Here is a 23,761-nt window from a genome sequence, read left to right on the forward strand (position 1 = left end):
AAACCACAGGTGTAGTTGTTCCTGAGCTTCAGCAACTCCCTTGGGACAGTTTTGAGCATGGTGGTGTATGACAGAAATATAGGAACAATTCAAAGGACGAAATCACTTCAACAAATGATATAGAAAAAGATTTTATTGTAAAACGTTTATGGACCAGACATCACGGTATACTGAACAAACAGACACATTGTTTTCTAGTCTAAGAATTCAACAAATTAAGAACATGTCACATCCACAATTTCACACCAACTTTTTGTCATGTTTTTTTGAAGTATATGTTACTTTTTAACATTTATAGTCAACATGCAAGTAATCAAATGTCGAAGAACCACTTTCAACTCCTCAGATTGTGCTGTCATACTGTATAAGTAACTCCACCGCAGAATACGATCGTACCAGCCATCAGAAGACACGTTCAAGAAGATTTCCTCAGCTCTAGTTGATATAGTTGTCATGTTTCCTGTGCTGTGGGATTTGGTGTGCTTCCCCCCTCCCCTCACTGTGCTTCTCAATTGATTCATATTAAAACGTGCTCGTCAGATCTTACCACAATGTCCACGTTTCATTCATTAGTCAGTCATTTTGTTCTTTACTTTATTCTTGTTGGCCAATGTGCTTTGTATACTCTGTTAAATGCCATACACAAGCTTATTAGTTGGCGTTCGAGGCACTGTCCTTATAAGAATGGTATAGCAAAGAAACGCTGGTCAATAGCTACAGATTGGTTTATTTCACCAGCACTTTCTTTTCACTTCTGTTGTCTTGCCTACCTGCTTATGTTTATAATTATTTCAGGCAGAAATGACAGCTTGCAGTATGGGTTACCAGTATATTCTCTTCTACACTGTGCCATTCTCTCCCTTCTCTTTTCCTTCATCACAGCTGTTGGTAACTAAGGAGAAGGTTGTACAGACTCTTATCACCCAATCTCTCTCCAATATGCAATGGCAGATCAGTCGACAGTTGGTTTCTTTCCCTCTCCAAAGTAACCCACTTCCTCTGGACCATTTATTTCAATCACTCCTACACTTCCTCTCGATCTCACATTGTTGGTCACCCTCTCTTTTCTTTCTCGGTCTTCCACCCTCTCCATTAAACAGTGGTGACTGACAGCAGAGGGTTGTAGACCTTCTTGCCGTCAGGGGACCTGGTTCCGTGGGCCAGTAGTTCCTGGATGGTGATCCAGTTGTCCAGGATCCTACGGCTCCGTTTCTTCTGGCTCCTCCTGTGGCTCAGCTCCAAGATGGTAGTGGGCTCCTGTCCCTGCGGAGCCCCCTGTTGTCCACCGCCACTGGACTCCCTATCCCTCTCCCTCAGGCAGTCCAGCCTGCTCTGCATCATAAACTCCCTGCGTCTGCGCTGTTCCCGGGCCCTAAGAAGCTGCTGCTTCCTTTCCTCCTTGGACCAATAGCGGCCCATCTTCATCTCGCTGACGGCGTCGTCGTCCGTGGTCATGCCGCTGCGCTCCTCCCGGATCTTAATGGCCCGGGCCTTCAGGAGGCGGTCCCTAACGGGCCGCTTGGCAACATAGCGAGATCCGTCGCTGCGTACTTTGACCTTCCACTCCATACGCGGCGAGGCCGGCGGAGGCAGGGGAGGGGGGATGGGTAAGGATGGCATGGACACAGGGCCCTGGGGGATGTCCTTGCATGTGCTCCCCAGGCTCATGGGACTCTCGCTGCCATCCCTGGGTCTCTCCAGGCCCTCGGATGTGGAGGGGGACCTCAGCTGCATGCAGCTCTGGTAGCGCAGGGGGATTCTGGAGCCAGAGTGGCGGCGGGACAGATAAGGACTGTTCTCAGCGCTACGCCCTTCCCTCCCCTCCACTGTTCCATTGGTTTTGGGGCATCTCACCCCTCCGTCTGACCCCCTCCTTGCCCCCCCGTCGCGGGACAAGGATCTGAACTTGGCCCCTCTCGGGCTAGAGGTCTTGACTTCCGCTCCCCTCCTGTGTGAGCTAGGGGAGTAGGGCTGGTTCAGGTTAGCCTGCCCCCTCTCACTCCTGCCTCCCCTCTCCCTGTGCCGGGTGGGGGTCCGCGACGGCAAAGAGGTAGAGTCTCCCCCCTCCAAGCTGCTGTGGCCATGTGCAGAGGGGGAGGGGTACTGTTCGCTGACCAGAGGGGTGCTCCTGCAGCTCTCCCCTCCTGTGTTGTAGGCGCTGGTGCTGTCCTTGTCGGAGCGCTCCCTCTCAGGGAGCTCATTAATGTCTGACAGCTCATGGTGACAGGACTCCTCGCTAACCAAAGGAGCCACCCGTCCAGCCCCGGCCCCACTCTCCTCCTCCAGGGGCCATGCCTTCAGACAGCGCTCCCGGAGCTGCTGCATCTTCTGGGCCCTCAGGATGTTTCGACACTTGAACTCCAGGTGGCGTAGCTCCTCTTCCACGAGGGCCATCTCATGCTGCATCAGGCTCTCATTCCTGTTCACATCCAGAGGAACCCCCCCATCGCCCCCCTGTCCCCCATGACCCCCATGCTCCCCCAGCAGCAGAAGAGCATTGCTGTTCTTCTCATAATAACACTTGATCTCCAAGAGCTCCCTGTACCTCTCACACTCTTCTTCTGTCAGACCCGGCATCATCATCATCACTGGGTCAGCTGCGTAGACCCTCTCCCCTGCCAGGTCACCACCTCCTCCCCCACCCAGACAGTCCAGACCCAGTAGAGAGTCCGTGCTGAAGTGGAACTCTGTGGAGTGGCCATGTAGAAGGGGTGGGGTGTCCCTGTCCCCCTGGCCAGAGTGGAACCTGCGCATGCTGCCGGGGGTGTTGGTGGCATTGGTGGTGGGGGCGCTGGTCTGGTCGTCTCCTAGTAGGTCGTGTTCTGAGGACTCCTCATTGCGGGTACTCTCGTCTGTACGACCCACCCCGCTGTCCAGTTCCTGGCTGTTACTCAGCAACGTGTGGAGCAGGCCTGGAGAGTCACGGTGACCTCGCCCGCGGACCACCACCACACCACCCCCACCCACGACCCCTGGTCCTTCGCCCAGCATGGAGGCCCTGTTCCTCAGCTGATGGGGGCTGGGCAGGTGGACAGCGTTATCCAGAACCTCCAGGTCCAGTTCATCTGGGTCGAGCTGGTTGTCATTCTAAGTTGGAGAATGTGTTTCACGGATTGTGTTTATTTTGTTTGATTGCCGTTGTGGTTTCGTTATTGAGTTGAAGGTGTCATTGAGGCGGGAAAAGGGCAAAGGAGAAAGGAAAAGAAAGATTGAAATGATATGTTAGATTAAACAGTTTCTTGTACTCTTGGGAACCTCATACAACATGTTACAGAGGTATGTCTGTTAGCGTTTATCTCAGTCACTAGATGGCAGTAGGAGCCAAGGTAATGTGATTTCATTACCATTTTAAAGGCATTTTTACTGAGGGGTATTTTCCATTAAGCTGTCCGGATGAAAAGAAGGAAAATTGGACCCAAAGTTAAATGTATGCACATGCACACCCACCCACCCAACTATATGCACGCACGCACACACGTGCACAAAAACACACACCACCACCACTCTGTGGTGTTTTTACCACCAGTGAATAGTACAGGAGAATTACAAATTGCTCGTTTTAATTTACTCCCTTTATCCAGATCCCCCTGAGATATTGATTAAATGTGTATGCTTTAATTCAGTAAACAAATCACCACTCAGAGTGGAGTTGATTACATTTAACCCTTAGAAACCTGGACCCAGTTTCCTTGCATAAAGTAAATTGAAAGAAGTGTGAACAGGAGTGAAAGGAGACTCCAAATAACGTATTTCTGGAAAATAAATATAAAAACTGTTGGTATGCAAAGAATCTATGCAAATGTGTGGTTTGCATCACTTAATACCCTATTTTTCATATATATAAAACAAACTTTCAAGTGACTGAATATTTTTGCTCAGTGTCATTACAAAGATTAGCCACCAGATGGTGCCAAAAGTGTTTATTGCGATCACTTCAAGTTACTCTTTTTTATGTACTGATCGCGTGCAGACACTTTACCAGGTGTTTAAAGACAATGCTACATATATGTAACATTGGGTTTTAAAGGGTTAATTGATTTGGTTTACACTTGAAATGTTTAACTGTATTCAGGTTAAGAGATATTATTATTCCCCAAAAATTTTTTTTCCTTATTTCTCTTTCCCGACCGTTTAATAAATCCTTAATATCTGCTCATATATACAGTCCTTGGATGATCCCCATCTCTTCTCCTCTCTTCACTCTGCGTTTTCAATGTGAGACTATACTTTATCGACAAATCTTATTATCATAGTTTTATTTTTTTGTAAGATTACATTTGTTGCCCTTTTTTAAAACAATACTAAACATAGACAAACCATCAACAACATACAGACGCACACAAACATTCATAACATCACCCCTGCTCACACCCCTATCTCTCCCTGCCACATGGCCTCAAACTGCACTATTTTGTTTCTCTCTGTCTCCCACACAGTTTCAACATTTAGATAATAAAGCAGTAGGCCTTTCCATTGTGTTAACGATAGAGGGTTGGTTGATTTCCATTTTTGAAGTTGATGTTGTTTCAAGATGATCGACTAGAAAAGTATCTTCCACTGAAGCCTCATATGCCATGTCTTGGAATAGGTAGACAGACAGAGTAAAAATGCATTTACATTGTAATACCTCTGACAGACAACTCCACCCACAACTCATGGGATTCATTTGTGCATTTTGTCCCTTGTGTAATTCATTTAAAACATTAGTTTATTCTGGATTAAGCACACATGTTCGTTACCTGTAATTTCGTTAGTTCCAATATGTTCCAACATTCCCTCCATCTTGTGTCAATATCAGTTCCTTTTCATTCTTGGTTCCAATAGTTTATATTTCATTCTAGGAGATTGTCAGGTAGACAGGTAAGATAAACAAAACCTTGCAGAAGGCCGATCATATGAACAGCATTTCCTAACTCCAATAGGATCGCTCTGACACCCACACGATTTCAAATAGAAATATCTTGATAGGAAACATTTAAGTTGTTTGTATTTGAAAATATCTACATTTTGTCCAAAATAGCTTTTTAATGATTTAATGGAAATGCATTGATCTCCTTTTACCAAGCCATTTATGGTTCTATGCCTTTAGTTTTCCATGTGGACCAATTTATCTGTGAATTCTGAAAAGCTGTCCAATGATTGTTCCATAGGGTTTTGTTTTCAGGGAGTGATACTGGTTCTTGTAGAATCCGTTTCATTTTCTTCCATATTCGTATGGTGTTCCTAACCATGAAATTGTATTGCTATTCTAGCTGCAGTTTTAGTCTACCCTGCGTGTCACGTCTCTCTGCAGATTCGAGGGTGCCAGATGAATAAGGGGAATTTGAGGGTACTTGCAGTCGTGCCTTTGTCTGGGTAGCAGCCTACATTTAATGGCCCTCTCTTAAATCTGCCCTCTAGCTCATTCTGGGCTGAATGCGGACTGCATTCTGATGTCAACACTCTGAGTGTGTCTCAGAGCACACACACATTTGTTTTGCATGGCTGTGTGTGAGAAGGTATATTGGTGTGTGTCTATGCCTCGTGCATCACTCTCAGCATAAAAATGGTAAACTATGCCGTTCCATCTGGAGGTGTGTGTGGTCAGTGACTACCCATTTGCTGGGTGTGTGTATATACATTATGGGATGTCCTGGGACTGTGTCCTTATGTCTGTTGAGCTGTGACCTTGAGGGAAACAAAGCAATGCCACATTGGCACGTACTGAAAACAACCAGGCTCTCCCTCTCCTCGCTAGCTATCGCTCCCGTCCAGCTCCATTTCTCCCTGTCTCCCTCTTACTTCTCCCACGTCTCCTGTCTCCTTACATGGGTTAACAGGGTAGGGGGAGATTCATACCTCCAGTCTTATTTATTTTTTACACAAATGGTGTGTCTCTAAGGTAGAGGTTTCTATATGTCATTTCTTATGTCATTTTTGTTAAGAAACTAGTTGACTTGAATTTGAATGAATTTTTTTTTCATTTTTTTGAATGAAGCAACTTTGATGGTTATATGGTATTTACTGTAGTGTAGTTATCATGGTCTTGGTTGGTTTGTTTATATGGTATATCAGATAGTAAACCAGTTCAGAGGGTCTCTCACCTCTATTTCAGGCCGGGCCAGGAGCAGGGAGATGTTGGTGCTGTCCTCCTGGGTCAGAATGGCCACCGCCTCCTCTCTGTTCTGGATGTCCACCCCGTTTATCTGAGACACATCAGAAATGTTCTCGTCTGACCCTGCTTTCTGCCATAAAGGATAACCGTACGTTACCGAACGTTGTCTAACAACCCTACCTGTAATATTCTATCCCCCTCTCGGATACGGCCATCCATAGCAGCTATACTATTGGGGTTGACCTGGAGAGAGAGACAGAGGATTAGGTTAGCTGGCAAACAGGCGATCAGAGCGAGTATAACCCTCATCCTCACTCCCATCCTCCTCACCTCGCCCACATAGATCCCCAGGTCCTCCTCATCGTCTGTCCGGTAGCACACCGTTAACCCCAGTTTGTCCTGCTGACGAGACTTATAGAGATCCACCTCCTATTGAAATGCCAGACAAAACACACGAGTTAAACACATGAACACTGGTAATGGAGATGCAGAGGGCATGAAGAATGGGATTGCTGTTGAATTACACGGGAGGCAATTGGATCTGACAGGAAATTGTAGCCTCACCTCGTACTCCAACTCATCCTGCCTGAGATCCGCCTCATGCTGAGTGATGTCAAAGTAGTCATTGGGGTCATAATATTCCGTCTCTAAAAGGCTGAGAAGACAGAGAATATGTCAGTGTATCAACATTTAAGCAGAGCCACAAACGGCAGAGCTTTCAAACATCTTATGGAAATTGAAAAGTAAATTGAATTCTCTCTCTCACACACACGCACACTCCACTCACAGCTCGTTGAGCAGGTTGGGTTCCAGGATGGGTGGCAGTGGAGGGGAGGGGGGCGGGTGAGGGGGCGGGGCTCCACCTGGGTGGTGGGCGGTCCTTCCCAGAGTCAACATGTGTTGGAAGCTGATGTCAGTCTGAGTGCCGCTGTCCACACAGTCAGTCAGCCCCCCTGGAACTGCTACTGTCCCGTCCAGCCCCGCTAGTCGCCCTGCCAGTCCCGCCCGCCGCCGGGCCCCCCTCTTCAACACGTGAGACAGCAGGGGGTCTCGCACATCCAGGGTGGGGTCCCGTGAGAGACAGGACAGCTCCTTACCATTCACCTAGAGGAGGGGAGCAAGACCAGAGGTCAGATAGTAGAAGGTAGTGGAAAAGGAGAAGAAAGGAAGAGTAGGTGAGTGCTGTCTAGAACCCAAAACCATTCCTCGAATATCCCCATAGGAGAACCCTTTGAAGAACCCTTTTGGGTTCCATGTAAAACCCTTTACAAAGAGGGTTCTAGATGGAACCCAAAAGAGTGCTACCTGGAACCTAAACGGGTTCTACCTGAAACAAAAAATGGTTCTCCTATGGGGACAGCCAAAGAACCCTTTTGGAACCCTTTTTTCTAAGTGTGGTGAAGAATGATTAAACACAAAGGAGTACCAGGGCACCTACAGAGGGAGACGTGGAGAAATAGAGAGAGTAACACAAAGATGGAAAATAAACAGTTTATAGAGAGAAAGGGCAATGAGTGGAGAGAGTGTGTGATGACAAAACAGGTGCACCAAACATGAGTATAGATAGCAGACTTTGAGCCACACTAGCGGATCTCTCGCCAGACATACAGACAGACCAAGGTTAGCTCACTGCGTGTTAGACTGAGCCACAACACAAGGACTGAGGAGGAGAATACATGAACGCAACACACACACACAGACAGGCCTAAGACACAGAACTAGGGTTAGACAGCAAACAGATAGCCATTGAAGATAAGAGAATAAGCACAGTACACCTCAACACATAGAGAAATGTGTAGGTTTAGTGTATGTTAATAATACACACATCACATGTAAGGTTACAAAGACACATCACAGTACGTGGTACATTTCTCTCAACTTAAAAGGTGTTGATATCACACAGCGGGGAGAAGAAAAACGTTATACTGAGACCTTCAGTCGACCTTCTCCATCAAAAGGACACAGCGTGTTACTTATTTGACCCTTCTGTTGAGAGAGAGAGAGAGGGAGAGCAATGGAATCATTAGAGAAGAGAAGGCTTACGTTAATAGGGGAGGCTCTGAGGAAAAGGTGAAAGTGCAAAGTTGTTGTAAGGAAATGGGTTATTACTGGTTGAGACTAATCTCTGTATTAGTCCTAAATCCCTCTGCATGTGTCCAACCATGCTGTACATGATCCTCTCTAGCCTCATTTATACCTTGCGCTAGCATTTGTCCTTTGTCCTGATCTTGTCCACATTCTGATTGTTTTTTCATTCTCAGAAATATGTCTACACATGGTATTAAAATTGTGACCACATTCCCTCCCTGTATGCAAATTATTTGACAGCTGTTCTTTCAAAATAATATTTATTTTCCCAATTGTAATACACACTTTGATGCCATAAGTCAATGATGCCACCTGCCAATGATTTTAGAAGGTGGGATAACGATGATTTAAATGGTTTCACTGTCCAGATCCCTCTAGACTTGCTACCATGTGCCTGACTGCCTCCGTAGGTAGTCACAATGCGTCTTTTCTTCATCTACACCTGTCTGGAAATGTGGGCACAATCAGAATGTAGACAAGGTCAGGACAAAGGATGCATGTCAGAAGCAGACACAACTTGTCACATAGAATACATCTAACCAACACAACTCAGTCACATAGAATACTTCTGTATAAATCAATGTGTGCCAACCCAGCCTAATAGATAAACCCTCTCTAGTTTCCTATATCTACATGTCTGTGAAGCCAGTTTCATAGTGCTCTCGATCTCTCTCTCTCTGTATCTCCGTATCTCCATATCTATGATGTCTGCCCCCTGCCAGTTGCTACAGAGAGAGGCAGATAGAGGGAGCTTTATGGGTGTAGATCTGCTGGGGGAATCAGATTTAAATAGCTGGGATGTTGATTTGGAGGCGACTGAACTTTCTCCATGAGAGAAGCAGTGATCCTGGTAAACTGATGCAAGACCCCCCCAACATTATGTTTGTTAAGAGGTGAAACATCAAACCACCATTTATACCCCTCTGACCAAATGGTAATGTGCTTTTTGGTGTGTATAGAACCTGCTGGTTGAAGTCATGAGCATATTGCACACAGCTGGGTGAATGTGCGTGAGGGTATGCGTGTGTGTGTCACAAGTGCGCCTCCATATGTTTTAATGGAGACCTGTAGACAGTATCGAGGTGCTCTGAGTGACAGAAGACAGACACCTAGGCATACAGACATTGTGTTAGTGCATTCATGGTCACACACCGACCTTGGCTGTCTGGGGATTTCCACATCTTTATACCCTGCTTCCATGCCTCCATCGTTCCCCTCTCTTTTCCTGTCCCCTTCAAATAATTGCAATTCAAATCGATGTTCCCCTGTGCAGTCAACCACATAAACGTTCTTGCCACATTCGCTCTCTATTCTTTTCCATTTGGTTCTGGCCCCCCATTTCTGCACCTCCTCTCTCCCTCTCCATGCCTTTCTGTACCTCCTCTCTCCCTCCCCATGCCTTTCTGTACCTCCTCTCTCCCTCTCCATGCCTTTCTGCACCTCCTCTCTCCCTCTCCATGCCTTTCTGCACCTCCTCTCTCCCTCTCCATGCCTTTCTGTACCTCCTCTCTCCCTCCCCATGCCTTTCTGTACCTCCGCTCTCCCTCCCCATGCCTTTCTGCACCTCCTCTCTCCCTCTCCATGCCTTTCTGCACCTCCTCTCTCCCTCTCCATGCCTTTCTGCACCTCCTCTCTCCCTCTCCATGCCTTTCTGCACCTCCTCTCTCCATGCCTTTCTGCACCTCCTCTCTCCATGCCTTTCTGCACCTCCTCTCTCCATGCCTTTCTGCACCTCCTCTCTCCATGCCTTTCTGCACCTCCTCTCTCCCTCTCCATGCCTTTCTGCACCTCCTCTCTCCCTCTCCATGCCTTTCTGTACCTCCACTCTCCATGCCTTTCTGCACATCCTCTCTCCCTCTCCATGCCTTTCTGCACCTCCTCTCTCCCTCTCCATACCTTTCTGCACCTCCTCTCTCCCTCTCCATGCCTTTCTGCACCTCCTCTCTCCCTCTCCATGCCTTTCTGCACCTCCTCTCTCCATGCCTTTCTGCACCTCCTCTCTCCCTCTCCATGCCTTTCTGCACCTCCTCTCTCCCTCTCCATGCCTTTCTGCACCTCCTCTCTCCATGCCTTTCTGCACCTCCTCTCTCCATGCCTTTCTGCACCTCCTCTCTCCATGCCTTTCTGCACCTCCTCTCTCCATGCCTTTCTGCACCTCCTCTCTCCCTCTCCATGCCTTTCTGCACCTCCTCTCTCCCTCTCCATGCCTTTCTGTACCTCCTCTCTCCATGCCTTTCTGCACATCCTCTCTCCCTCTCCATGCCTTTCTGCACCTCCTCTCTCCCTCTCCATGCCTTTCTGCACCTCCTCTCTCCCTCTCCATGCCTTTCTGCACCTCCTCTCTCCCTCTCCATGCCTTTCTGCACCTCCTCTCTCCCTCTCCATGCCTTTCTGCACCTCCTCTCTCCATGCCTTTCTGCACCTCCTCTCTCCCTCTCCATGCCTTTCTGCACCTCCTCTCTCCCTCTCCGTGTTTTCTTTGCTCACACCTCTTTCCAAACCCCACTCCCCTGCCATTGTCTCCCTCTTTCCCTTCTGTCGCTCTTTGCCTCTCTCACTCTCTCTCTTTACCCCCCCATCTCTCTCTATATCACTCACTCACTATATCGCTCTCTCCTCATGCTGCCTCAGCACTCTTCTTTCTCCAGCCCCTCCCTAGAGGATACAAAACATGCTCTTATATCTGTGCTGTTTCCTTCCCTTGCCCGTTTGTCCTTCCTATACTAATGACCCTCCATACATCTCTGTCGCTCTCACCCTCTTAATGAGTTCTTTCACTTGAAGACAAAATAAGAAACCTTGTTTTCTTTGCATCTTCCGCCACGCCAAATGGAGTTAACAGTGTGAAGCCTGACTGTATTTTTTTATTTGCCAAGTCTAATGAAATTGTCCCTTTACAAAAGCTTGTCCTGCAACTTGTTTTTTTCCCCTCTCTCTTCTTTTGTCTACACATGACAGGAACCAGGTGAGATGGAGCATTTGAGACAGTGAGTTGTTTTTCTCCTGTAACACCATCATTAGGACCAATGAGGGATAGGGTATATAGAAGACCAGCCCTTTGGCCATTGCTGACAGTCTGAGAACACAGAGAGAGGATGGAGGGGGACGCCCGTTGCATTCATTATCAATGAGAGGCAGTGAGATTGCTTTGAGGATGGCTTCGTACAGGTTCACGGTTGTTGTGCATTAGATTGGAAGGATAACTCATCTTGACGTGTTGCGCAATGCATTATACATCCACTGGTCCATTATGTCAGCTGATTTCATGACCTAAAACCTCTGACCTTTGCAGTGTCTCATATTATCCAATGACAGTCGAGACGAATTGCCAATGAGAGCGAGCGAGCAGGGTGTGTATTGCTCATTCTTCCACTAAAGTTATATTAAATAACAGGCGTGAATTGAGACCGAGTTCCATGCCGTTACATATTCCTGTTATTGTCTACGTTATTCGGAGTAGCACAGCAGGGGGGTGGTTGGGAGAGGCTGTGGAACGAGTGGTGGGGGTGAAAGAGAGAGGGCGATGAAAGACAAGCAGGTAGTTCAAAGGGATGAGAGGAAAAAGCGAGGGAGAGGCGCTGATGGAGAGCAGCACCGGGGGAAGGGGAGGTAAAATGATGACGGGGGGGTGAAGAAAGAGGAGTGAAATACTGCACAAAGAAAGAGGGAAGGAGCTTTCGACGACTCGTAGATTGTAAGTTTATAATACAAGTTGACTCATTTTGGGTGTGACTGTCTCGTGGCTCCATGCTCGTTGGTGAAGTAAATAGTGGAAACACACAGAGGAACCTCCAGGGACATGTAGAGGCTTAATGAGGCTTTATCTCCTAACTTTTAGCTGCAGTTTGATGGAATATCTACAGTACACCAGACTCTGGGAGAGGGAAAGACCGAGAATGGGTGGTGTACTGTACACCCACCCAAACATATGAGCAGTAAAGGAGGATTTGACAAATGTATCGACTCAAACTCTATACTGACTCGTATTCTTCCCTGTGAATAATTTAGCTTATCACTCAAACAATTTGCATAAAAATGAATAATAAACAATCCAAATGGTTTCCCCTCCTTCTTTTGTAACGGCTGTGTGCTGACCGTGCCCTGCTGCCCTTCACATATTCAATTCTACTTGTTGGGTAATTGATTTTTCTCATCTCTCATGCTTTGAAGGGTCTAGTCCTCTCTTCACAAAATCAATTATATCTGGAGACATGCTCAGTGCCGTCTGGTTCTAACCCCAGCTGTTTGATATCACAGGGGGACATTTACACAGGCCAGTGGGAAGTGGTTGAGCTCAGACATAGACAAAGATGAGCTGCTATTGACTTGGGGACTACTCAAACATTCAGGGAAATTGGGAAACTAATAAACTAACAAGCATATTTGGGGTTAATAGATTGATTCTCAGAAACGCCATTGTCAATAGAGCTATCAATAACTACAGTCTGAGAAAAAAAAGGTTCAAATAGAGGTCTTCGGCTGTCTCGATAGGAGAACCCTTTTTGGTTCCAGGCAGAACCCTTTTGGGTTCCATGTAGAACCCTCTGTAGAAAGAGCTCTACAGAGAATCGATAGGGTTTTACCTGGAACCTGAAAGTGTTCTTCAAATGGTTCTCTAAAGGGCAGAAGAACCGTATATAGATAGTGTAGGCTATAGAGTGTAAGCAGATTAGTTTTTCTTGTATTTTTTAAAACTTATTTTGGAGCTGTATGTATTTGTTATTGTCTAAGAAAGTGGTCATGTATTTCCACACACACACACACACACACACACACACACACACACACACACACACACACACGACCAGAAATACAACCCATAAACCCCCTCTCCTCCCTTTATGACCTCCAACCTAATCACATACACACACACACACACACTTAATCATACAAATACAAATTTACCAGAGAGAGGTGTTCCCAAGGGAAAAGATACAGGCACCATGATAAAGAGGCAGATGAGTTGAATAAAAGAAGCCTGCTTTGAGGTGAGTACCAAGCCAATTAGTGAGAGTCAACAGATATTTCCATTGACAGATAATTCTCTACGGAAGGCCCATAGACCGTGAACCCTCACTGAAAAAGTGTGTGACTGTCTGAATGTGACTATCTTTTCGCTTAGTTTTTCAGAGCAAGAGAGTGATGGAAGACAGGAGACAGAAGGTGGAAGCGGAATCTCTGTGGGTGTGACTGTGGGGAGCCGTTTAGATATTTGTAGCCAGAGAGGAAGTCAATCAATACACAGATGCTGGGAGGAAGAGAAGAAGAGGAGAAAGGGGCAGATGGGATTCAATCTAAGACAGGTGAAGGAGACAATGAGAGAGACAAATATTGGTTTGGATACAGAAACATTATATCTGAGGGCAAAGTCAATCTCAATGTCAGGTTGTCATATCATGGCACTCATCATTGGGATATGTCTATATAATAAAATCAGTGTTTTTATGTGCATTGATATGAGTGAGTGAGTGAGTGTGTGTGTGTGTGTGCGTGCATGCATGTCATCTGTGTATGTTTGTCTGTGTACTCTATACACATGTTTCTAGGTTATCTAGATGACCTGTACTCCACACACAGAGACGCTTACAAAGCTCTCCCTCGCCCTCCATTTGGTAAATCTGACCACAACTCTATCCTCCGGATTCCTGCTAACAAGCAAAAATTAAAGCAGGAAGCACCAGTGACTCAGTCTATAAAAAAGTGGTCAGATGAAGCAGATGCTAAACTACAGGACTGTTTTGCTATCATAGACTGGAACATGTTCCGGGATTCTTCCGATGACATTGAGGAATACACCACATCAGTCACTGGCTTTATCAATAAGTGCATTGAGGACGTCGTCCCCACAGTGACTGTACGTACATACACCAACCAGAAGCCATGGATTACAGGCAACATTCGCACTGAGCTAAAGGGTAGAGCTGCCGCTTTCAATGTGCGGGACTCTAACCCGGAAGCTTACAAGAAATCCCGCTATGCCCTGCGACGAACCATCAAACAGGCAAAGCGTCAATACAAGACTAAGATCGAATCCTACTACACCGGCTCTGACGCTCGTCGGATGTGGCAAGGCTTGCAAACTATTACAGACTACAAAGGGAAGCACAGCCGCGAGCTGCCCAGTGACACGAGCCTACCAGACGAGCTAAATCACTTCTATGCTCGCTTCGAGGCAAGCAACACTGAGGCATGCATGAGAGCATCAGCTGTTTCGGACGACTGTGTGATCACGTTCTCCGTAGCAGACGTGAGTAAGACCTTTAAACAGGTCAACATACACAAGGCTGCGGGGCCAGACGGATTACCAGGACGTGTGCTCCGGGCATGTGCTGACCAACTGGCAGGTGTCTTCACTGACTTTTTCAACATGTTCCTGATTGAGTCTGTAATACCAACATGCTTCAAGCAGACCACCATAGTCCCTAAGAACACGAAGGCAACCTACCTAAATGACTGCAGACCCGTAACTCTCACGTCCGTAGCCATGAAGTGCTTTGAAAGTTACCTGGACTATTTGCATTGTGTGCTCCCCCCCTCCCAACCCCTCTTTTACACTGCTGCTATGTACATACTACCTAAATTGGCCTGACCAACCAGTGCTCCCGCACATTGGCTAACCGGGCTATCTGCATTGTGTCCCACCACCCGCCAACCCCTCTTTTTATGCTTCTGCTACTCTCTGTTCATCATATATGCATAGTCACTTTAACCATATCTACATGTACATACTACCTCAATCAGCCTGACTAACCGGTGTCTGTATATAGCCTTGCTACTCTTTTTTCAAATGTCTTTATACTGTTGTTTTATGTCTTTACTTACCTACACACACACACACACACACACACACACACATACCTTTTTTTTCCATTGGTTAGAGCCTGTAAGTAAGCATTTCACTGTAAGGTCTACACCTGTTGTATTCGGCGCACGTGACAAATAATCTTTGATATGATTTATCAATGAGTGGCCATGCGTTTGCTCAGTGTGTATGTCAGAACTTTTCAGTACGAAAAAGGCACATTAGGCTTGTTTAATGACTTCAGTTGCCGTGGCAACGGCCTCGCATTGCAACCCATTCTACAGAGAGGGAGAGAGAGACTGGAGGCGGTAGAGACTGAGGGGCGGAGGGGGAGACCGAAGAGGGGTGGGTGGTGCAGCACAAAATGGATACTGTACTCACTGTGTGGTGTAGATACATGAATGTTCTGGTTAGTTTGCTATGCATTACACATAAACTCAACTAATGCTTATTGTAAATACATAGACTCATGTAGGCTGTAGACACTGATATAGGAGGTGACCTTCACCACATTCACCTGGGGAGTGACAGGAGGTAGAATGTAAAATATGGGTGTGTACATTAATACGTTCCTCTGGGCTTGTAGATTGTATTCAGGCAGACAGAACTAGCCTTTCAGTTGACGTTATGTTTGCATTATATCAAGAGTCTAAATTTGAATGTGTAATTACACGTTTGTGAACAGCCCAGAACTGAGCACCAAAACCTCAAACATGCAGTGTTTTAGAAAGGAATGTAATTATGCAAATGCAATTGTGCAATGTGATGTTTTTTTTGTCTTCCATGATGACATATTTTAATTGTTGGTATTTTATTTGGCATCGTGGAGTTTTACAACCAATCAGCCTTCTGTCCTGTTAGAAATTCTGTATTTACAACATTGCCTAGAGTTCTTTCAATTCAATAAATGTAATTACATGGAAATCCAAAGTGCCTTTGGATGGATAGCATATTTTATGTAACATTCAGAAGCTTCATCTTCTGCAATCAAACCGTCAAAATGCCTGCTTGCTCCTCTTGGCACACCCTTTGCCATCTGGCCTTCCCAAGTTGGGAACACCGATCACCCTATATTTCTGCCAATAGAAGGGGTGTCGGTGTCTCAGTTCTGTGTCTCCTATGTCTACCTCTAACCTCTGGTCTTTGTAAGAATTGGGTACACGCTTAGAAAAATAAAAAGGTGCTATCTAGAACCTAAAAGGGTTCTTCGGCTGTCCCCACTGGAGAACCCTTTTTGCTTCCCTCTAGAAGCTTTTTTTGTTCCAGGTAGGGTTCTAGATAGAGTTCTACCAGGAACCAAAAAGGGTTCTACCTGGAACCAAAAAGGTCTATGGGGACATCCAAAGAACCCTCTTTTATTAGAATGTACAGACTGATTGGACCACAGAGCAAACAGACACGCTCCTTGCTACATCACCCAGATGGGACAGAGAACAGCTCTCTGCTGCTATGGCAGAGGAATCAGTGATAAACCACCAGTCTTACTCCCTACCACTCCCTGTCTGGATCTCACACAGGGGACTCTGTCTGCCAGTCTGTGGATTTTGTTGTCTGTAAAAGCTGAGCACATTTTTGTATTACTTGAGCTCGCTTCCCTGGGCATACCTTTATGCACAGCTTATTACACAATTGTCTGAATGCTTGATCAGTGAAGTGATATAATCTTCCACTTTATCTAAACACTGACCCCACATGTGGTCTCTGTCATCATGGCTGACCTCTGTATTGGGGTCACTGAATTTACTGCCATTCTCCCTTACATGCTCCAGACTACACACACACACACATACACAGACACAGACACGAGGGATCAGCAAAGTCACACAAGCCTACCTATTCATCCCAGCTCTGTGAAGCGTTCAAATCAATTACTCCTGTCACCTGAGGGCAATCAACAGAAACAAAGTCCTCTCCTCCCTCCCCCTTTCTTTTTTTCCATCTTGTCCTCTCCTTTCTTTGACTCATTACTCTACCACTGGCAGTGCTCATGTTATCCCCCTCCCTCCCCTGTTCGCTGCTTTGGCTTTGCCTTGGGCCCCAAGTGCAGTTCTGATGACCGGTACAGACTCACATGTCTGGACTATTTGTCAAAAAAACATAAAAATAGAACACACACAGTATATATCACTATGCATTTGACAGATCATGTTGTGATTCTGCTGATACAAGAGAATATGGATATGGAAGCTGATTCCTGGGTATTATATTTTTATGTTTCATTTTTATGGTCTCACAGGCATTACCGCTAATCAAAACCAGCCCTTAAAGTTGATTGACAAGCCTGCACATCACACGGTGACGTCATTTTGAATATTAAACATCTCGCTAGAGACCATTTCTTGCAGTGGCTGCAGCTCATGCTGCATTCAAAGTCTCTGACTTCCAACTTCAGTGCGTTTAAGACAACTGGGAACTTGGGGAAAAACAAGTTCCGACTGGGATTTATTTTTTTGAATGGTTGTCCAACTCTGAATTCCAAGTTGGAAACTCGGGCATCTTTCTAGAGCACAGTCTAAGCTCCCCCCCAGAGTTCTCAGTTGTCTTTAACACACTGAAGTTGGAAGTCGAAGATTTCCGAGTTCCCAGTTCCCAGTTGTTTTGAGGCTAGCCAACATCGCCATGACATTGCCTACAAGTGGGATAGGTGATTTTTATTTGAGAAGCAGTTTGTGCCCATCTTCGTACTGTACTGTCTTTGTCATGAGTGTCATTTGTTTTGCTTACCGACATCCACACTGGATTCAATAAGCTTTTCGGCAGTTGTCTGAAGATAAATGACACAGTGAGCATAAGGGGGTAAAAAAAAATGCCATGAACAAAGTGACCAAAAACGGGTCAAATATGTATTTTTTTTATCCTGAGTTTTCTTATCTCTCAGATATAGGACAGACAATTCAAAACCTTATTCCTTATGATTTATTTTTTGACTGTCTGTTTTGCCATGTACAAATGTGTTAATCAATGCGTTTATATGGGCTATTCTAAAGACACTCTTTTTCATCAAACACATTTTTTATTTAAAAAATGATACCTACAGGGGTCCTAAAATCAAATGGCTAAACTATACATTTTATTACCATCTTAAAACAATCCAATATGATAGTTTAGTAGATATTGCGATCGAAGGGCTTAGACCTACCAAGGTTAAACCTAAGTAGGCTTTGGAACGCACTCCATTTAATATGATATGTTACAAATGGAATAATGGTGTGGTTACCTAACACAAAAACGAAAGTAGGGAGGATGGGTGGGGGATACCGTGACAGTCTAGCAATCCAAAGGTTGTGTGTTCATGACGGTGACAACTGTAGCAATTTAGCTAACCCTTCCCATAACCCTTTTCCTAACCTTAACCTAATTCTCCTAATCTTCTACGTAAATGATCCTAACCTTTGTCATTGGTTCTCCTAACCTGCAATGTCAATTCTCCTAACTTTTGTCATTGTGACACAACAAGCAGCATGGTCTCAGAGCAAGACGTATAATACTATACGTCTTTGAAGACGTATGAAACCTCCAATTCGTAAAATATTGTACAACCGCTATTCCATTTGTAACATACATAACATATCATACTAAATGGAGGGATACCAATTTACATCCCAAATCCTAAAAATTAAAATGCCCAAGAGGCCAGCTTGGCAAAACCTACATAAGACTGCACACCTAGATGTGCTTGCACATGTACCATCTCTCAGTTGCTAAATGCTGCTGTTGCTTAGGCTGTAACCGTGGCAACCCTTCAGCGCAACCCCTTGACAATAACTATTTTGGCGTTGAGCTAAAACCAAAGCATCTTACACTATTCCCAGTGAAAATCTGGCCCCTCAGTGTCTCCCTCTCAGATGTAATTGGGCTCTACAGGGCTTTTCACAATAATTACAATAATTATAACAGAGTATGATAATAGTTATGATTATTAAAATGACATGATTGCTGCAACTGCGAGAGAGTGGTTGTGGTTGCACAAGTACAAGTAAAAATTGATTACTGATCTTATTCTATGCGTAGCCTATGCCTTATTTAATCACGTAAACGCCTGTGTTTAATGAATCATGAATCCTTGGTAAATAATATAAGAATGAATATGCCTGCATTATGAATTTTGTCACAATAATAATCATATTCTGTAGATTGATGATCTGTTATTTTTCTCATATGTTTTGTTCCTCCAAAAATCTGTCATCATTATGGCTGTTGTAATGACATTGTTCATAATCATTTCACTGTGAGCCCCTCTGTAAAAGCACTGCTTGTTCATGTGGATGGAGTGTTAAAGTCATCGTTGTGAACATGATCTGTCAGTTGGTCGTGATGGATGATGGACATTAGACCTACATAACGTCAGCATATTGACGCCTGTCTCCGTTTCTACAGTTCTGGTGCTACCAGAACATTTTGACTGACAACGCAAACTGTAACCAGACCTCAGGCAGACAGCCACTATACCAGAGAGGTGTCAATATGGAGAGGCTGTGTCAGTGTCAAGACAGCAAGAGAGGAGGAGAGAGGAGGAGAGAGGATGAGAGAGGAGGAGAGAGGATGAGAGAGGAGTGTTAATAGAGTTGGTACTACTGTAAGCTAGATGGAAGAGAGAGCGAGAGCGAGAGAGCGTGAGAGCAAGAGAGATTCACTCACCTGGAACATGACCCTGTACTGTTCCTCAGGCTTCTGAACCACACACATGTTGCACCCCATGGTGACCTGGACTCAGGCCGGGTGGGGCCAAACCAGTCCAGGAGGTCAGTACCTAAAAATACCCCTCTTTCCCTTTGGGTGTGGCAGTCAGAGAGCGCTTCCCGACCTACAGGTGTCGACCCCTCTTATACTAGGACACTGTGGATTATGAAACCCAGAGGTTCTCTGTCCCCAAAAACAGTCTGTGTCCCTGTCCCTGTGTCCTGTTCCTCTTCTTTTTAGTCAGATTTCAAGTTCTACCATCCTGTAGTGATCCATACATTTACAAAATGGTTTTGAATGTCTTCCCGTCTGTTTCTGTCCCCATCACAGAGTACAACAATCTCTGTTTGTCTTCATAAGCGTGGAGTGGTTAGGTTCAGGTTAGGTTTTGCATGACTCCATCGTGGTCTTTGGATTGGTCAGAAGGAGTAGAAACGGGAGTGAGGAATGACTAAGGTGGGAGCAGGGAGCTGCTGATGGGTTGGAAAGAACGACTGACAGACGATCTCTGCTATTGTGTTGTAATGTATCTAAGACAGTCTATCATGACTATATAATGATGATTCAATAACCTAAAAACCACTTCTCATTTCTGTGGAACAGTCTCACCATGTGAGCTGTCTCTCTGAACTAGCTGAGGTTTTTCCCAATGGGACTCGAAGTAAACTCACCCATGTTTTTCCCCTGGTCCCAGCACTCTATCAAAGAAACACTTTCAAAGTTTCAGATGCAAACAGGCACCGATATCAAAGTACTTTTCACCTTCTTTTTCCCTTCCCACCTTCTTTGCTTTCCAGGTTTAGAAGGATTGCTTCAGTCTTTTCCCAGGTTCCGCTCCTCTTTTGCTCTGGTACTTTCACCTCTTCAGGGTAAATGGACACGTCAGAACCTTTTCATTGGTGCTTATGATCGTTGACATTTCCTGGTTTGCCTCCATTGAAACTGACGAAGAGGAGAGAGAAAGAACCTACCCACTGAACCATCTAGCCTACGGCCTGAAGCTCAAGCCCTGGTCGTCGGTGTGTACACGGAACCCAATAACACATCCACTTGCACAAGCATCACAGTGAGGGAACAACACACCAGGAAGTCGCTGTTGTCCAAACTACACCTCTTTGCCTGATGGTCTGTATCTGTCAGAATAACAACTGCTAAGAACCACTTTCAGGATGAAGCTGTTTCAGTGAACACGTCCGTATACAAAATCTATGTCATTTAAAAATGTGGAGTATTTGAGGGAAATAGGTTACAGTTGTCGGCTGAAGGGTGTTTGAGACAGACTGGTTGGTTCAGCTAGGTGTTTTGTCAGGTTTCCAGCCAGCACTTTTGACGTTATGGTTCATTTATTAACTAATCGAAAGTGTTTCCAATCCACTGGAATACTGGAGGCTACTGCTCCAGGGTGTCACTGAAGAGAAGATTAGAATTCAATTACAGGCCTGTTAGGCAGAGAACAGGAACCATCCTACCTGGTCATGTTTTTAAATCAATATCACATGCACTACAGGATTCAATTGGATGTTGTGTTTGCAGGACTATTATTGGGAGATTCAGGACTCATTACCATCAAGACCACCAATGATAAGCCATGTGTAAAATACTGTGCTTTTTATTTGAAAGATTGAGGTTTAGCTATCTCCCTTTTCCTTTTCATTGAAATGTGTTAATTGATAGTCTTTCACTTTGTCTCTTCTCCTCTCATGTGTATCTCTCATTCAACCCGTGCTTCCACTGTTAAAGTGGGAGAAATCAGTATATTGACTTCAACCCTGCACTCATTCTTTAATTACCCTCTGTCTTTCTCTCTCCATCTCTAACATAATCCATGCTCAAGTAGAAAGGTACCACATTATACTGTACCCTCGTAACCATTTCTCCATGAGTGTGTATATCTCCCGGTCCTCTCCCCTCTCTGTCTGTCTCATCACCTGGGTTAAACCTTTATGTCTTATCTGCACCTCCTCCAGGAGACCCTGCAGTCTGATCTCCGTTCAACACGGTACGCTTTGAAAAGTAAAGCTCTGTCCAGCCACCCTTCTGGCAGCAACAAGGCGTTAGCTTCTGTAATCCTTCCTCAAAGCCTCGCTGACTGCACCTGTAATCTCTCCAGACACTCAGTGTAATCCTTAACACTGACAATATATAACCAACTCCAATATAAAAGACCCACACACACACACGGAGAGAGACACGCACACACGCTTGAAAAACCCCTCCCAGTCTGCTAGGCTAGGCAGTAAGCACTAGAGAGATGCCATTAGCCAGTCTAGTTGTAGAACTGTGGCAGACAGTCACAGCAGGTGCTGAAAGCCAAACAGGCGTGTCAAATGTCCCGACGGTTCCTGCTCTCTCTCCATCTCCAGCTCCACATAGAGCCTACCATCGCATGAGGATGCGAATTCTAATCTTACCTGGCTACTACTGTAAAAGCTCCAGTTTGAAACCCAGAGCCTGCCATGTGAATGATCTGAGTCAACAGGTATGGACTCACACAGGATGCAACAGACTCAGGGAGGATAGAAAGAGAGGATACGCAAATTGTAAGGATGAGGAAGGATTCGAGAGTATTCCCTCTTCCAGATTACTGCAATAATCACTTCTGTCCCTCTGTGTCCTCACAGACCAAAACAAAGCTCAAACTAGAGCCCCGGAAAAAGAAAGTTCATCCATCTTGTGCTGCAGGGAGGAAAGAGCATAAATTCATGAATGTGAGGCAGCAGCTCCGTAGTAATCCACCTTTTGTCTGTTGGTCATTCTTTTAAAAACCCACAAATAGGAACAAAAGCGTTGAGAGGATTCCATCCAGGTGGTGAGTAGTGTCAGAGTGCCTCTCTCAGGTTCAACATAAATCACCATCAGCGGACTCTACAAGATGATAGAAATCACTGACGGCTGATTGGAGGATACTCTTGGCTCCTTCCCTCAGGCGAGACGATAAATGCGCTCCCCCACTGCAGCGGGGAACACAAAGGCGGTTCTGCTGCACCATCAAGCATGCCTGCTGCTGCTACTGCTGCTGAATAAGATTCTACTAGATGCAACACTGTTCTCCCTCCCTCCTTCTCTCTCTCTCTCTCTCTCTCTCTCTCTCTGGCCCCCTCCCCTAGTCCCCCATATTTTGCCCACACCTCATTTGCTACCCCTCCTTCCCCTCTTCCTCTTTCTATGTCTCTCTCTGTGGGAAACACAGGGCAGGCTCCAGACAGCCCGATGATCTGTTCGCACAATGCAGGTAGCCTATAACAGGAAGGAAGGAGAGAGAGTAAGCTACCACATTAAATAAATGCACAATCAAGGTGCACTATCAATTCATATTTGACAATATTCATATATCTGTGACATACTGTATGTATCTTGCGTTTCCTTCGGTGCTTGGGAGGATTGCAAGTATCAATTGCTTATATGATAAGGTACCAATAATTATACAGGAAATAAACTGTACAAGCATAAAGGACATTAAAAAAAGCCTCTGACCGCCTGTGAATTTTAATGAGTTGATGCCCTGACTCACAGAAAAGAGAGGAACACAGAGCAATTGGATAACAGGTGAGTGATGGGATGAATTTAAATAGGGGACACAGCCTAGGGATGTGATGTAAATGACTGTGTGGGGGAGGGGGGGGGGGGGGTGCAGAGAGGGGGTGGGGGTGGGGAGAGGGCTTTTGGCAATATAGCTTTCCTAAATGCTAACAATACAAACAATGCAAAAGCAGTTTGTGGATAACACAAAGGTTGAAATGCTGACAGATCTAGATATACACCTGTTTGGTTTGCACAATACTTGTGTATTACCTCAATTGGTATTTCTTCCTTGACCTCGCTTCACCCTCTCTCCCTCTCTGAATATCAAGCTACATTTTAGTACTGTTCATTGTCTAATTTCAATTTTAAAAACAGCTCTGTTGGCACATTTGCAACAGTCACACTGCCAATTAATTTAGAGCCAAGCTGAGCTATGAGACTAACCAGGGGACAGAGAGGATTAAAGTAGTGAATCACAGCAAACTGTACACTGTAGGAAATAACACGTTTTTAAATGAGAATGATAGCCTACAAACACACACACGGCCACACACAAGCACACACCGCAGTACTCT

At 45.4% G+C, this 23,761-nt stretch overlaps 1 protein-coding gene across 2 annotated transcripts; it reads right to left on the reverse strand.

Annotated features, from left to right (window-relative positions):
* Positions 1–115: 115 nt before the first annotated feature.
* On the reverse strand, positions 116–22,858 carry LOC109869583 (PDZ domain-containing protein 4). Of its 2 annotated transcripts, XM_031803606.1 has the most exons (8): positions 19,623–22,858; positions 8,027–8,080; positions 6,882–7,198; positions 6,659–6,749; positions 6,425–6,523; positions 6,275–6,337; positions 6,084–6,185; positions 116–3,087 (listed from the first exon to the last, which is right to left on the reverse strand). In XM_031803606.1, exons 1-8 carry the CDS (start codon positions 19,680–19,682, stop codon positions 1,093–1,095), a joined length of 2,781 nt encoding a protein of 926 aa, XP_031659466.1. In that variant the 5' UTR covers positions 19,683–22,858; the 3' UTR covers positions 116–1,092. The 2 variants fall into 2 exon arrangements, with proteins under 2 accessions (XP_031659466.1, XP_031659467.1); XM_031803607.1 differs by lacking the exon at positions 8,027–8,080.
* Positions 22,859–23,761: the final 903 nt, after the last annotated feature.

The sequence above is a fragment of the Oncorhynchus kisutch genome, linkage group LG24 (assembly GCF_002021735.2).
Source record: "Oncorhynchus kisutch isolate 150728-3 linkage group LG24, Okis_V2, whole genome shotgun sequence".
Taxonomy (NCBI): Eukaryota; Metazoa; Chordata; class Actinopteri; order Salmoniformes; family Salmonidae; genus Oncorhynchus; species Oncorhynchus kisutch.